Raw genomic sequence first — 16,653 nt, forward strand, 5'->3', positions numbered from 1 at the left:
GTATTGTTATTGTAAAGATTTATATATAATTATTAATTTATATGTTATTTATTGCTCATTTGAATTACTTTTTCTCAAAAAGTTAATAATAATTAAATATGAATGATGGAAAGATAATATATTTTTTTTGGTTTCCCACAGATATTCTCGCACTGGATGCATCTTGTCTGAGTCAAGAACATCCACATGTACGTGGGGCTAACTCTCCTAGCAGACATTTTTCCATCCACAAGACTCGAACTCGAGACCTTACTTAAGGGGAATCAAACATGTACCACTTAAACCAACACCTATTGGTAAATGATAATATAATTGATAGTGGATAAAAAATATACACCACCTTAAAATCAAATATTTTATTATAGACAACAAATAATTGTGGAGAGATAATTTAGAAGTGCATAATAAATTAAGTAATAATATTGGTAGAAACAAAAAAAAGTAATGCTGGTTTTTTTTTACTACCAAGCTTATCCTCCATATGATAAAGAATTAATTTCTTTTGATGTATGTGACTACTTGTCACAATAAATATTATTTTTCCAGAATTAAATCATTAACTTTTTTATATTTTTAGAGATCTAGTGATATCTTATATCATTAGACTAATATATTGTTGGTATTAGTTTGTGTAAACAGTAAAACAATCCATACCAAATATTTTATAAAGTAAGAAATATAACCTATTAGAACAAAAAGCATAAGTCAAGATTTTGAATTAAAATATGATATTAGATTTGTTAAATGTGTTTTTTTAAATCACAAATCTCTTGGAATATTAGGGTCCCTCAATTCTTATTAGAGCTCTAGATAAAATTATTTTTCTTTTTCTTTTTTCCCCACCAAGGATATAAAAGTGTCACATGTTGATATTATACTTAAGAGATCAATTATATATTGACTGTGTTCGTTTAATCGTTTTGTATCCCAGTAATTATTATTTGTCAATATTAAAGAAACATGTAATTGATTAATTAATGTAAGTAAAATCTTAGCATGATTTCATTTATATAGTTTTAGTGAAACTTTTATTGTTAAACTTTTATAGAAAACTTATTTATCTCAAAAATTTCCGAATCACTAGAACAGAGGGTAACCCGGTCGAAGCGTATGACCAGGGAGAAAGAAAAGAAGCATTGGCACTATGATCTATGATCTATGTTCTATGTTCTATGATGATAGCAACTAAAGAAATCAAACATATATGAAAATTCTACATTCAACATTTAAACTATACCGTGACATATTAATAAACTAATTATCAAATTTGTGATTTTGATTATTCTGCATGCTGCAAAGTTGACATATTAATATCCATTATGGCGGGTGGAGTTGGTTACGTACAAATTCAAACGGAGCCATCGCTCCGGCAAAGCGGTGGCCCTGAGCCGTGTCGGATATTCGAGGAATTGCCTGAAGCCACCATTGTCTCCGTCTCTCGTCCGGACGCTGCTGATATAAGCCCGTTGCTTCTTACTTACACCATTCAACTTCGTTACAAACAGGTAGCCACATACTATACTACCAATAACATTAACATAAGCCATGCACATTCACCAAAGGGTCGAGGTTAGATTCCTGTTAGTAATACTTGTCGGATGGATCTCCAAAAAGATTAGTTCTTTTCGCATAGGCGAAGAGTATACCTTGGTTATACCACAATACTACCAATAACATTAACATAAAGCCATGCACATTCTCCACTATAATTGATATGTCTCATTGATTATCCTTTCAGTTCAAGTGGCAGCTGGTGAAGAAAGCTTCTCAAGTGTTTTATTTGCATTTTAAACTAAAGAAGCGTGCCTTTATGGAGGAAATGCAAGAGAGGCAAGAGCAGGTGTGTATAAATGTTAAGCAATGTTCTTCTGCATTCTGATTTTGTATATCTGGTAAATTTGGATTTTGATGTTTGGTTAATGTTAGTAATACACTCTTTTCAACACTTTCTTCATTTTCATGTCCTACATGAAATTCTATCAAATAATGAGGAGTATATTGAAGAGAGTGTTGAAAAGAGAGTGTTGCTAGCATTGCTCATGTTAAAGGTTAAAGAATGGCTTCAAAATATTGGAATAGGAGAACTCACACCCTCGATGCAAGATGATGAAGAAGCTGATGGTGAAGCTGTTTCTTTACATCATCAAGACGAAAGTGCAAAGGATAGGTTACTCTTAGAACTGCAACTGATATAATTTTTGTGGTCATAAATCATAATTGCTTATAAGTTGGTTTTTGGTTCAGAGATGTTCCATCTAGTGCTGCTCTACCAATTATACGGCCTGCCTTAGGAAGACTACAGTCAATATCCGGCAGGGCAAAGATCGCGATGCAGGGGTATCTGAACCACTTTTTGGGAAATATCAGTATTGTTAACTCTCCAGAGGTATGTTCTATGCTTGCACTTTTGAAACATGTCATTGGCCTTCAGGTTTGAGGTTTAATGACTACCAAGGATAACATGGTTGTGGGGTGTTTTCGGTTGAAATTCATGGCTTCATTCATGCCTATGAACTTTTTTATTGGCTGTTATTTGATTGTTTGTTACTGCCTACTTGGTTTCTTGTTGAACTTGTGCTACTATATACAATTGTGTGCTGTAGGTTTGCAAGTTTTTGGAGGTATCGAAGTTATCTTTTTCACCCGAATATGGCTCTAAGCTGAAGGAAGAATATGTGAGGGTGATGCATCTGCCTAAAATTCCAAAGGATGATGATGGTGGTTCCAGAAGGTGTTGTATGTCCGACTGTTTTAGTTGTTGTAATGATAACTTGCAAAAGGTAACAAAATCCTGCTTTCTGCGTAATGTGCTTCACATGTCATGGTTTCTTCTATTGGAAATAAAATCTGATTGTACTTCTAGCATCTCTACATTCTCTACACCTTTGGATATATGACAATTAGACAAATTCTGAATGTATTATGATGGGAAATTCTTCAGGATGAGTGCTTTTTCTAGAGAATTGTCCAAGAGTTCTATCTAGAACCTGTTCTAGAAAGATGGGTATACTTAGATGTAGTTTAAGAAGAGGTATTTGGAGACACGTAATAAGTATGCGTGTTGCTGTTGTATGGCTAAATGTAACTATTCGCTCAAGAGCATTGATGAAAATGAGCAAGTTTACTACATTTGTATTAACTTTACCATGTATTACTTTCCCGTCTTGTTATGTACAGGTTTGGGCAGTACTGAAACCTGGATTCTTGGCATTGCTGGCAGATCCTTTCGACGTGCAACCTTTGGACATTATTGTTTTTGATGTACTACCTCCCTCGGATGGGAAAGGGGATGGTCATCTATCACTAGCAAAGGAAATAAAAGAGCGAAATCCTTTACGGCATTCATTGAAGGTGAGAAGGATGCTCATCTGTCTCTGTTGTTGCTTAGAAGGATGCAATGCTAGTTATTAGCTGATTAGTGAATGTTATCAGGTTTCTGGCAAACATTTACATAGGAAGATGGTTTTCTAACACTTGGTTGAATACTTTAGGTGACTTGTGGAAACCGTAGCATTGAACTTAGAGTGAAAAGTAGTCGAAAAGTTGCAGATTGGCTTGCTGCAATTAATGATGCTGGACTCAGAACTCGTGAACGATGGTGTCAACACCACCGCTATGATTCTTTTGCTCCACCAAGAGGCTTAATAGAAGATGGTAGTCAGGCACAGTGGTTTGTAGATGGACAAGCTGCATTTGAAGCCATTGCCTCTTCAATTAAGAATGCAAAATCAGAGGTTTGTTTATTCAGTGTCAGTACATTCAAGGCAACTTTCATGCATGATAGTTTTTTATCTACAAAGTAAATAAGAATTTTTTCTTAGTTTCTTTCAATGATTGAGAGGTTCATGCAGATATTTTTTTGTGGGTGGTGGCTGTGCCCAGAATTGTATCTACAGCGTCCTTTTCAAACTAAAGCTTCATCAAGACTTGATAATCTGCTAGAAGAAAAAGCGAAGCAAGGGGTTCAGGTAACCCGAATGTAAAATTTGTCACCCATCCCCTCTACAATGCCTTACAATTTTACTGAGGAGAGTGTTTGAGAGAAGCTAATCTAGGATGCACACTGATATCTTAAGCTAATCAGTATCAAAAGCTAACTTTCAGTGAAATTGCTATTAATGATCATAATTACAATTGACCATATATTTCTGATTTTATTACTTTATAGTTCACCAGTTTATGAGATGATCAAGTTACTATAAGGTTCTCCGATGTCTTACATGCGATGGGGGTGGTGCGTGCTTTGATTGCTTTATTTATTTAGTTTCCAAAACATGCAGGTGTACATTCTTCTCTACAAAGAGGTAGCACTTGCTTTGAAAATCAACAGTTTTTATAGCAAGAGAAAGCTTCTTTGCATTCATGAGAATGTAAGGGTATTACGCTATCCTGACCACTTTTCTGCTGGTGTTTACCTTTGGTATGCAACATTCCTTCAAATTTAGCTTTATATATTTGTTCATAAAGAAATCAGAATTGTGTTTTTCTTTATAAGTATCAATAGTGCTGCAAAATTATGGTTTCTTTTTCTTATATTTGCTTATGTATACAGGTCACACCATGAAAAAATTGTCATTATTGATCATCAGATTTGCTTTATTGGGGGACTGGATTTGTGCTTCGGTCGTTATGACACACCCGAACATAAAGTTGGGGATTCCCCTCCTCTGATTTGGCCTGGAAAGGATTATTACAATCCGAGGTAATTTTTTGTGCACGGATAGAAAATTGAATCAAAAGAAGCAGTATGAAAGCTTCTTTCCATTTTATATAAACTGGAGATCTGAGAAGTATGAGAATGAGAGTTTAAATAATTCATCAGATCAGTTCTTAATACTGAATGTGTATGTTCCATATGGTGCATTTCACATAGGTTCTGTGTGTCGGCCGGTGATCATCTTTATGGAGTTAATCGAGTAGTGCCTATTCAAATTACTTGACTGTATTATATGATAAACTTTTCACTTCTGTACTAGCATAGGTATACTAGACTAAGGAAACTATATGTTACACACTCATACTCTCATAGTGTACTAAGGTATATCATTCATCATTACTTGATCAAAGAATAACACTGCTTTGGATATACTTCATGGATTCATGTCCAACTTTGGCAGGGAATCTGAACCAAATTCATGGGAGGATACAATGAAAGATGAATTGGACCGTGGAAAATATCCCCGTATGCCTTGGCATGATGTTCATTGTGCGCTATGGGGACCTCCTTGTCGTGACATTGCTAGGCACTTCGTCGAGAGATGGAATTATGCCAAGGTTAGAGTTTGTCTACAATTGCATCAATGTACTCTGGTCCAAAGTTGCTAATAGGAAATAAAATAATGTCTTTGTCTTTCTCATCAGAGGAACAAAGCTCCAAATCAGCAAGCAATACCATTACTCATGCCTCGGCATCATATGGTTATTCCGCACTACATGGGGAGATGCATAGATGATACAGCCATTGAGAGAGGAGATTCCTTTTCATTATCATCACAAGATATTCCTCTACTTTTGCCTCAGGAGTCTGGTGGGCTAAATATTTCTGTAAGAGAATCAAAATTGAATAGGTTAAGCTCATTTTCGCATCTCCACGACCAGTCAAATAGGGTCAGCAGCAGTCTTGCTTTCTCTTTACCGAAGGCCAAAATGGAACCTTCAGATATAGCAATGAAGGGTCTTAGTGGTGTGAACTATCATGATAAAATGTCTCTGGATAGAGTGTCTCATGTTGATATACAAAGCACAGCTACAGAATGGTGGAAAACACCAGAACATCCAGACGAATCACGACAAGTTGGTCCTCGTGCTTCCTGCCGTTGTCAGGTGCGTTGATTTCTTTTATCTGCCATATTATTTATATCATCTCAATAAGTTTATTAAAATTTAATAAACACCTTTCTTTTATCATCAAATGTGATTTATTAAGCCAGAGGCAGATAGATGCTTGTATTAGCTCTTAACATTGATCAGTTTTTGTAATCTCTGGTAAATTTATAGCAACAAGGGTGCATTATATCATCTTATACTTTCTTGTTGCTTTCATAATTTCACGAGGGTCGCCGTATTTTGTATTACTAAAACAGCCTTTAATTGATAGGTTATTAGGAGTGTGAGTCAATGGTCTGCTGGAACAAGAAAAAACGAAGAGAGCATCCACAATGCCTATTGCTCTCTTATTGAGAAAGCAGAACACTTCATCTACATTGAGGTATGATACTAATTATTAAATATAATAGAATCTGTTATATATCTTGAGCATTGCATTTCAAGCACATAATAGAATCAGCTTTGATGAAGTAATAATGTTATATATCCCCCTTCTTTAAACTTTCACCCTTAATGGTTTAGCCTTTATGCCTTATTCTTGAATCATATTCTAAATCTGTTCTGAGACCTTGTTCTTTTCTGTCCTTGGCAACTTCCCCAGAATCAATTTTTTATCTCAGGTCTTTCAGGGGACGACATAATACGAAATCGTGTGTCAGAAGCTTTATATCGAAGGATTATACGAGCTTATGAGGATAACAAACTCTTCAGGGTTATAATTGTCATACCACTCCTGCCTGGCTTCCAGGTTCTGATTATTCTTTTTCCGGTTACAACACTGAGAATAATATGCATGTACACACATAAAACGACCGATTAAGATGGTCACATGCATTCATATGCCAATTTTTACCATTCAAATAAAATCCGATTAAGATGGTGCACTTCTCTGCTATATAGGGGGGTCTGGATGATAGTGGTGCAGCATCTGTGAGAGCCATAATGCATTGGCAGTATCGAACCATTTGCAGAGGACAAAATTCTATATTACATAATCTGTTTCAACTTCTTGGTCCAAGAATACAAGATTACATCTCATTCTATGGCCTCAGGGCTTATGGTAGACTCTCTGATAATGGCCCTGTGGCAACCAACCAGGTATTCTTTCGCATTCGTTGTCTTACACTTAATTGGTTCCTTCAAGTTAATCATAAATGCATGTTGCAGGTTTATGTTCACAGTAAAATCATGATTGTTGATGATTGTACATGTTTGATTGGCTCTGCTAATATTAATGATAGGAGTTTACTTGGTTCCAGAGATTCTGAGGTACATATATTTTCCTCCCTGCATAAGCTTAACAAGCATCATTCGAAAATTTATGTTAACTTTTCGAGTTATATACTAATCAAAAGTCCTACCTATGAATTTCAGATTGGTGTAATTATAGAAGATGGAGAATTGATTGGTTCTTATATGGATGGAAAGCCTTGGAAAGCAGGAAAATTCTCGTTGACTCTCCGGTTGTCATTATGGTCCGAGCATTTAGGTCTCCGGGCAGGAGAGGTTTGTGAATTCCAATCCTGAACTAGTTGTTTCATATGGTTTATTTGTAATGAGTATTTTTTGTCTTTCTCCTCAGGTCAGTCGAATAATGGACCCTGTTGTTGAGTCTACTTATAAGGATATTTGGATGGCAACAGCAAAGGTAATGAGAAAACTAAGATGTTTATACACATACTACTTATTAACTAGTTGAAGATTAATGATAGTTCATGGATGCACTTTACAGACAAATACTACAATTTACCATGATGTCTTTTCATGCGTGCCTAATGATGAAATACACACCAGGTATGGAAGTGATAGTTTTCATAAAAACTCAATCTTTAGGTGAATCAATCATATATGCACCTTTTTCTATTCCTAACATTCTTTTTTAAACATTTTTTTATTATGCAGATTTGCATTCAGACAAAGTGTAGCTTCTTGGAAAGAAAAAAATGGTCATACTACTATTGATTTGGGAATAGCCCCAAAAAATGTAGAATATTATCATAATGGAGGCATAAAAAAGGTAGAAGCCTTGGAGAGATTAGCATCAGTGAAGGGTCATCTAGTTTCTTTTCCTCTAGAGTTCATGAGCTTAGAAAATCTAAGACCTGCTTTTATTGAAAGTGAGTACTATGCTACTCAAGTTTTCCATTGAATATGATGTTTGAGTATATATAAAACATCATAAAAGAATTTTGTTCACATTAGGTTTGTAATTTATTACATTGAGAATCTCTTCTTTTTTTTATTTCAATTCTGCAATATAGTGAGATGGAAGAGAGGAAAACATGATATAGATTCAATATCCTGCTAAAGAATGTATTTGTCACCTATTAACTATATAAAATTGATCATTTGTTGACAGTGTAAAGAATCTTTAAGTCATCACCATCAAACTTTGAGTAAATTATACTCACATCTCCTGAGTTTTAGTAAAATTACACAAGCTATTCCTACTTTTCTACACCTACACAAACCTCCCCTATTTTTTAACTTTCATTACATTGACCACTCATGCGTAAGAAATAAGTGTAATCTTCCTTGTATAAGAAATAAGTGTAATCTTTTAAACAAAAATGTGATAAATGCAATTAAGTTAAACAAAACATGATATATTGTGTAGACAAGTCTAAATAATATACAAATCAATGTATCTTTATTATTTTTTGTTACAAAATGCATCAACAATTCTAAAGAAATATTGTTTAAATCGCTCTTATAATATAGTGTAACGAACCAAAAATAATAAAGAAATATTGACTCATATATTATTTGGACGTGTCTCCACAATATATCATGTTTTGTTTAGCTTAATTGCATTTATCACATTTTTTGTTTAAAAGATTACACTTATTTCTTATGCAGTCAATGTAATGATAAAAAATAGGGGAGATTTTTGTAGGTGTAGAAAAGTGAGAGATGATTTGTGTAATTTCACTAAAACTCAGAGGGTGTCATTGTAATTTACTCTAAAACTTTTTTTCTCGTAAGAGTAAGCATCAATTCAATAATATATTTGTTGGGTATATTCAAGTATAAAAGTGTCACTAAAAAAGTTTATAAGTGAAAAAGTATGATAAACTTATTCATGTGAAAATAGTTATTATTGAATTTCTTTATATTTATAACAAAATGGGAAATATAGTGGTAAGCTAGATGCACTGTCAAGGAGATAATTAAAGTTATCTTTCAATAATCTCATAATAATGTCAAGCACAAAAAAATGATTATATATTTATGCTTTTACCCAAAGCAATCCTTGCCATGAATGTGTGCTTTATTATTTGACAACTCCAAAATACCTATATATTATTTATCTTATGGTGGCTAAAGCAATGGTGCTAGTGGTTCAATTATCTTGCAAACTTTGTTAATGGAGGAGTGTGAGTTATACTTATACATAGCTTCAGAGGAATCAACTTTGGTTTCTGGGGTTGGCAGGCCTTAGTATTTGCTTGTGGTGATTCCAAATTTCAGGCACCATTTTTGATTGATCAAGTTCAGTGGGAAATCAAGGTCTTGTTAAAGGAAGCAAAGAAGAATGAATCATTATTAACTTCATCAGGAGTTGTGAAATCAACCAAGTCTTTAAGATTGAAGCAGACAGAAATATCAATGCATTTCAAATATGGAAGCAATCCTACTTAAACACATATTTAGTTATCTAGCTATATGTGATCTCTTATTTTCAAGCACATATTTGATTTAGTTATCTAGCTATATGTGATCTCTTATTTTCAAGCACATATTTGATTTAGTTATATCTTAATCTTTAAATGTTTTTGGTTATATGTTTCTTTATGTCATTTGTTTCAGGGTGAAAATCTTATTATAGCAAATATAGAAAAAGCAGCTAAAAGGGTTGTGAAATATGCAATACATGAATGGAAACGTAAGAGAAGTAACATTGCCATGGATGATATGTCAGCTATTTGCTTCTTCTTTCACTCTTCAACTCTCACACACTAAAGTTAGTGTAAGTTTTATATAAAAAACATTATCAAACACATTCAAAATGAAGGCCAGGGTCAATAAAAATTCACTTGGCTCTATTTTTTCTCTATTCCAAAGATGTTAAAAGCAATATTTCTTGTCGTTGGATTTAATGGGAGCCTGCATAGAGCAAAAACGAACTCAAACTTGGGTAAGAGAAAGACTAACTGAGGTGGAATATTATTAGCATATCAAAATCTTGTAAACTATGGAGAAATATTAGGGACATTAATGATGGACTCAGAGAAGGAGCTAAGGTGATAAGAACTGTTTAAAAAGCAAATTCAGTATTTTCAAGAAAGAATCTCAGCTCTATAATCAGTTATCTAACTACAGGGAAGCAAGCTAGTGCATAGATTTGAGAAAGAAACCCATGTTTTCAATCATCAGATTACTTGCACCAAGTATACCCTCACCTGAGGAGCTAAGTTTACAATAATTCTACCACATTTTGGTTCTTGCAGAAACCAAGTATGCTGCACAATGATAATGGGGGAGCCAAATATGCCTCCCCTGTTTTTTAGATTAAATCAAAAATGATTTCAAGCAATTTTCATAAGGCCAATAAGTGAATTGATTAATTAACCTCTAAATCAAGTGCCAACTTACATCATTGTTTGAAAACAAAATGAAACACATTCCTTGGCCAATAAAACGCACATAGTACAATAGGCCAAGGCAACTCAATGCAATTTATAAATATGCAAAACATAAATCATTACTTGAAGTCATGTAATTGAACGTTCCTTGTATTTGGTTGGTTGTCAAAATTTCGATGACAGCAGCTTTCTCAGTACAAAATTTAGTTTATGCCCTTGAACTCATTTGCTAAAATCCAGAAAAGAAATGGGTTACAGCCTCCAAATCACAACATAGATGTCTATTAGCTTCTGCTACTGTGTGCCAACTGTCGGATAGAGACACAGCTCCCTCCTTCATGCACCATAGGTAACAATTATTTAGTTGCTAATTCTTTGGGTTTTAGGTACTTGAGAATCCCACTATCAACTAAAGGCTGCAGCTCATTCTTTGCAAGTTTCTGTACCTTCAAGTCTGGTGATTCCAAAAATGCAGAAATAACCTTACCGCTGCAATTACGTCAAAACAAAAGGAAAACGTAAGAAATCAATCCTTTGTAGCCTGACCTGATTGGAATTTGGAGATAATATTAGAAGAGCAAATGAAGCCTACCTGTGACCATGCGCCCACAACTCACTTTTTCCCTTTAAAGCTTTCTCCCATAAGGTGGAAGCAAAGTTGGGGCAATCCAAAATCAGTTTTCTAATAGTCCGACTTGAATGAAAATTTTCAAAGACATGCTCCTCTTGTGAATCTTCTGATTTAGACTCTGCTGCAAGAGATGCTATTGCTTCGTGAAGGGAATTTATCTTATCATCCAAAGTTGGGTGCAGTATGCCACCAGAACCCCCTGTTGCAACCTGCATGCACCATTGAATTTAATAAATAGGGCAATGTTTGGTGTCAAATTTATACAAGCTGTTAAATCATAGTATCAACAACTTATTTACTACCTGATATAGAACCTCTTTGCCAAAATTTGACCGTATCAGCTCTCCCACATTCTCAATAGATATATCAAGAAGATTCTGCATAGCAAGTTACAATCAAACGGCATTTTCAGAAAAACTTCAAAATTCACAGGTGAACTGGTCTCAGGTTTGAATATCATCAATTTTGGTTATCACAAAATAAAATAGGCATGTAAGTAATCATTTCTTTATCGAAACAATTTAATCATGAATAAAGGTTAAGGAGAGGAAAGAGGAAAACATCTATATAAAAGGAAAGTGAATAAGCAACCCACCTCAGCAAGTCCGCTCTTGATCAATAGCTCTTGCCTTCTAACAAATGGGTCTTTCTTCCCACTCTCAGCTAGGTCAAGATCATCCGCAGAAGTCTGATCTTTATTGAGTTCATCCACTGCAACCTCTACGTCATCCTTGGATTCCTTGTCACTAAGTGAAACTTCTGAAGTTACCGTCTGGGAGCTTGCTTCTGACTGATCATGATAACAATCAAAATTGGAAAGGGGTTAATATAGCGGCATTGTAATAAAGAAAACAGAAAAGGCATGTTTTATAGTAACCTTGAGAGAAAAGGATGGTATAGATGAATTCAGAGAAGCGAGATCTTCAGGACTGAAATAGCGTGAACAGTTAGGATGTAGTAATTGGAGAAAGACACGTCTTCCATTCTGTAAAATTCACATGTAAACAACAGAATTTAGAATCATACCACCAGAAAACATATAAACCATATGAAACATTAAGGGATGCCAAGAACACAAGGCTCCTACCTAGTGGGGTTGAATGAGGGTAGATGTATGCAACCTTGCCCTCGCAAGCGAAGTGGCTATTTCCAGGATTTGTACCCATGACCTCTAGGTCATAAGGCAAACAACATTACCGTTGCACAGAGGTGCCCCCTCTATATCATATGAAGCATACAATAAATAATTTTTTATATTATTTGCAGAGGGTTTCAATATTAGAATGAGTTTGGTCATGGATGGGGGGAGGCAACAAAATGCTAACTGGTTAGAAGAATATATATGATTTTAAGAATATCCTTATTAATTAATGAGCTATATAAGCACATCTCTTTTATTATACTTGTTAAGATATTGACAAATAATAGAAGAAACCTTATCAAAGACAAGCTCCTTCAGACTTGGTTGAAGCTCACGAATAATAGCCTGAAACAAAAAGCTTTTCAGCTTAATATGTAAGAAAAATCCTTATACATAAATAGTGAATGTTCGTGAGACTGTTCAAGTGGGGGACTGGGGGATGGCTGTTCAGGAGAAAATCAGAACAAGAATAGGAACCAAACAAACCTTTGTAATCAGTTTTGTGTCATCAACAACTGAAAGGATGCAAACCAGCACCTGAAAGTTCAATTAAACAAAATGAATATGAATATGAATATTAAAATCTAGATGAAAAGAAGCTCAGGAGGAATTAAAAGTTATGGGAAACATGATTCCCGTTCACTAATAAAGGGGATTTATTGTTTCATTTGCAATTTGTTATTCTAAAACTATTAGAAAAGAATAGAGTGGCAACTACGTAGTTGAAGCAAAAACTATTGAGTCGATAGAGTTGACATGGGTGACATAAGGAAACAGTGGAGGCATATAAATATCTTAAGCAACAATACCAAGTCATACAAGCATGTGAGTCTTCCTTAAACCCAGTTTTTTCACGAAAACAAATCCTGTCAAATGACCTATGGCAAATTCCCCTGGGCATTCCATTCATAGTTATTTCCAAATTTATCAATTATTTTAAGTGTCCATTTTGACCTACATCTAGCAGGAGAAATCTATTTTCAATCAGCGCTAGGGTGGGTCAGGAAAACGAAATCAAATTACTTACCAAACATCCATATTGATGATATGCAGTTTTGTCTATATGCCCCTTCAACCCTTTGATGATCTTCTTTCTTTCCTATAATGGAAAGTGAAGTAGAATAAAAATGTCAGATTCAATCACCATGAGTACACAGCACATTTCTATTGATAAGAAAGAGTTTGCTAAAGAAACCTTGGCATTCCCATATTTTACGCATAGAATTCCAATTTTGGCCCCATCCTTCGTGCCAATCATTCTAACAAGGAGAGGACTAGATAACTGTTGGATTATATCTGTGACAGAGGACTTAAAAAACAAAAAGAAACTCAATTTAGATAAAAGATCTATTGTCATGGTTAAATTTGTTGGCTGTAACAAAGAGCATGCAGAACTACTGGGGGAAGGGAAGAGAAGTACCTGATCGGCTATGCTAAAATACTCCAGGAGGACTCTGTGTATGATAGAGTGGTCAACTATCCCTTTCTCTAAAATTGGCTGAATCACTGACGCCATATGTCGCAAAACTGAACCTTTCTGTAGACTCAACTTGGACATTACATCTAATAACCTGATATGCAATAAATAAATAAACTAAGAAAAAATAAAGAAAAACTCCAGCAAGAACCAAAATGTGTAACTCTGCAGAGGTTAGATGTGTCCTTCTGCATTACATATTCCAGCTTCCAATGTTAATTTAAAATTATTTTCAAAATCTGACACTTAGAAGATTCATAACTGCTGAACCTTTACCTGCTCTCCTTCAATGTGACGAGATCCTTAAACAACTTAAATTCAGTGGAGTACAATTCCAACAGCAGCCCTTGTTTTTGTGCAGCACTTGCTAACTCATAAGCATGCTCAACAACTGCATAAGATGTAGGGAAGAGTTGATTTTGGCTAAATGCACATACATTATATGTATTTTTACGGTTTATACAGAGCATGGAAATCAACAAATATGCAGTGAGAAGAAAATTATTTTCGGGTTGTCCCCATGTTTTCCTACTTTTACTGTCTCTGACACCTCAAATAAACCAGTTTCAAATAAACTGAACGCCAGTATACAGCTACAACACGGGGAAAATGTTAAGGTTTTAATCTGTTGAGCCATTAAAAACTCTGAATTCTGAGACATCTAAAGTAAACATAAACAACTGCAAAATATTGACATACCAACTGATCCGACCATGTGGCGAAGAAGAGGAGCAATGTGACCATGAAGAGCAGAGATAAAACCTGCTAATTGTTTCTTGGAGGCTAGAAATAGAGAATGGCCGATTAGAAGAAAGACTTATTAAAAGAAAGAGTGCCATATAACAATACATATATTTCAAGTTGAGCATTACCACTATCCAGCATCTTCTTGACCAAGTGAACAGCGTATGCATTGTATGCTAGAGCTAGAAATTGTGGCCGAAGCTCTTCAAATACTGCATCTCTTTCAGATTGTGAACAATGCTTGACACAAGTCTTTCAATCAAAACAAAGAGAAAGGAAAAGATTAAAGCTGTAAGCTTACTCTAAAAGGATGCCTAATTAATATATAGACAGACAGACACACATGTATATGTATAGATAGATGCAGGACAAAAAATATACCTGAAGAACACGAGAAGAAATGTGAGAGCCTGCTATTTCATGAATCTTCCCCTTCATCTTTTGCAGAGCTTCTGTGACCAGCCTTCAATTATATCAAATTCGAAAGTAAAACATAATGAGAAAGAATGAAACAGGTATAAGGCATGGCATAGCATAGCTTATAGGAAGCACCAGTCATTGATAAGTTTTATAGAGGAACATACTTAGTTCTGTCCTCTTTGGAAATTTCACGACATCTCATCTTTTCCCATAGACGTGCAAGGTCCTGTTCAGAATCAGGAATTCAATTAGCAAAAAATTACCTAAAAGCTAAAACAAGTGGAGTGGGTTCTTAAATGCTCCATAAGAAGCCAGTAATCTTTGACATACATTCAAATCTCATTCTTAAAGGCTCGATTGGCACAACTAACTGAAAACTTATAAGCTAGGAGCTAAAGGCCGAGCAGAACTGTTTAATAAGATTAACTGGCAGTAGTAAAATGATTATGGTCATAAATAAACTTATCAGAATAAGTCCCTTTTACAAACACCAACAAGTAGCTTACTTTTTGTTGAATACGCTTAAATGCCATAATAGTAAACAAAACATCCCAATTTTCCCACTGATATGCAAGCAGTGACTAAAAAATTAACGCTTCTAAACACAAAAGAACAAGTAATAACTGGTAAGATGCATAAATAAGTAGCATATCACATCTTCCATATGAGCATGCATACTCACTTGTTCAAGAGTGAAATGGCGCTTTCTCTTCATTTTTCTAGCATCTGCAAGTTCCTGAAGTGAAACAATAATCTCATCTACTCAAAACAAGTAATCTACAAAAAATTGGTACCAAAACATAGAAAATCAAAACACATCGATAATGAACCTTAGCATGAAGACGACGTTCTCGGCCAGAAGCGGGAGCAATCTTCCTATTGTCTTTGCCAGCAGCGTCTGCTTTATCGGATTTGAATGGTTTTTTATCAGATTTGAATGGTTTCTTATCGGAATTGAATGGTTTCTTAACGGAATCGAATGGTTTCTTAGCGGATTTGAAAGGCTTCTTTGAATGAGATTCATTAGCTGCTGATTCAGTAGTATTAGAGCCTGCAATTCGCTTTCTCTTTTTGGTGTTTTCCACTTCTTGCTTCTTCGCCGCCATTGTTTTCGGTTCGAAGGTGTGTCTCTGTTAACAATTCCACTATCTCCTTGCAAGACCTTGTGAGGTTTACGATTATTAGTATTAGGGTTTATAGCTACAACTACAAATTTTATATTATTGATGCATAAATATTATATGAGAATAATGTATCTCCTCGTATTAGGAGATAACTTATTTCCAATAAAAAATATATGTGTGCTATTTTGTTTATTTTTAAAAATATTTTTATAGAAAATGATGAAACATGACACATATCATAATTTTACTGACAGGAAGAGATAACTTATCTCCTTATGTCACGAGATACCTCATTCCCATATTATATTCATAATATAATCTTTATTCCATCTATATTACATTTTATTTAATATAGAAAAAATATTCTAATATCTATCTATGTAAATATTTGCACAATGAGAAAAAAAGATATATTTAAATAATATATAAGTTTTATACATTGTCATTACATAATTTATTATTTTTATTTAATTATTATCGATTTTTCATAAAAAGTAATGCAAAAGAAGATAATGTACAATATTAGTGTATGACTCATCATTCACATTAGTTTTTGTATTAATTATATTAATTTGCATCAATTGTATTAAATATGAATAATAAAATATATTAGTGTTAAAAATCTTATAATATTGGTGAATACTAATTGTTAAGTGTGATATTTTAACTTCCAATTAAATTTATTTTTTTAATTTTAAATAAGT

General features: G+C 34.3%; 2 protein-coding genes across 2 annotated transcripts; one reads left to right on the top strand and one right to left on the bottom strand.

The window, feature by feature from the left end:
• Nucleotides 1,216-8,025, top strand: LOC109362978 (phospholipase D zeta 1-like). Its single transcript, XM_019609101.1, has 20 exons — nt 1,216-1,505; nt 1,739-1,840; nt 2,049-2,167; nt 2,245-2,386; nt 2,604-2,780; nt 3,178-3,351; nt 3,492-3,734; nt 3,852-3,968; nt 4,281-4,420; nt 4,553-4,702; nt 5,118-5,274; nt 5,362-5,823; nt 6,098-6,208; nt 6,428-6,574; nt 6,727-6,924; nt 6,994-7,095; nt 7,201-7,332; nt 7,409-7,474; nt 7,559-7,620; nt 7,729-8,025. The coding sequence occupies exons 1-20, from the start codon at nt 1,320-1,322 to the stop codon at nt 7,973-7,975; spliced, it is 3,234 nt and encodes a 1,077-aa protein (XP_019464646.1). The 5' UTR covers nt 1,216-1,319; the 3' UTR covers nt 7,976-8,025.
• LOC109362984 (pumilio homolog 24-like) lies at nt 10,389-16,038 on the bottom strand. The gene is made up of 17 exons (XM_019609116.1): nt 15,656-16,038; nt 15,508-15,561; nt 14,990-15,051; nt 14,787-14,868; nt 14,534-14,657; nt 14,361-14,444; nt 13,938-14,052; nt 13,605-13,755; nt 13,380-13,493; nt 13,212-13,283; nt 12,671-12,721; nt 12,479-12,529; nt 11,921-12,028; nt 11,639-11,839; nt 11,346-11,420; nt 11,005-11,252; nt 10,389-10,901 (listed from the first exon to the last, which is right to left on the bottom strand). The coding sequence occupies exons 1-17, from the start codon at nt 15,929-15,931 to the stop codon at nt 10,769-10,771; spliced, it is 2,001 nt and encodes a 666-aa protein (XP_019464661.1). The 5' UTR covers nt 15,932-16,038; the 3' UTR covers nt 10,389-10,768.

The sequence above is a fragment of the Lupinus angustifolius genome, chromosome LG01, assembly GCF_001865875.1.
Source record: "Lupinus angustifolius cultivar Tanjil chromosome LG01, LupAngTanjil_v1.0, whole genome shotgun sequence".
Taxonomy (NCBI): domain Eukaryota; kingdom Viridiplantae; phylum Streptophyta; class Magnoliopsida; order Fabales; family Fabaceae; genus Lupinus; species Lupinus angustifolius.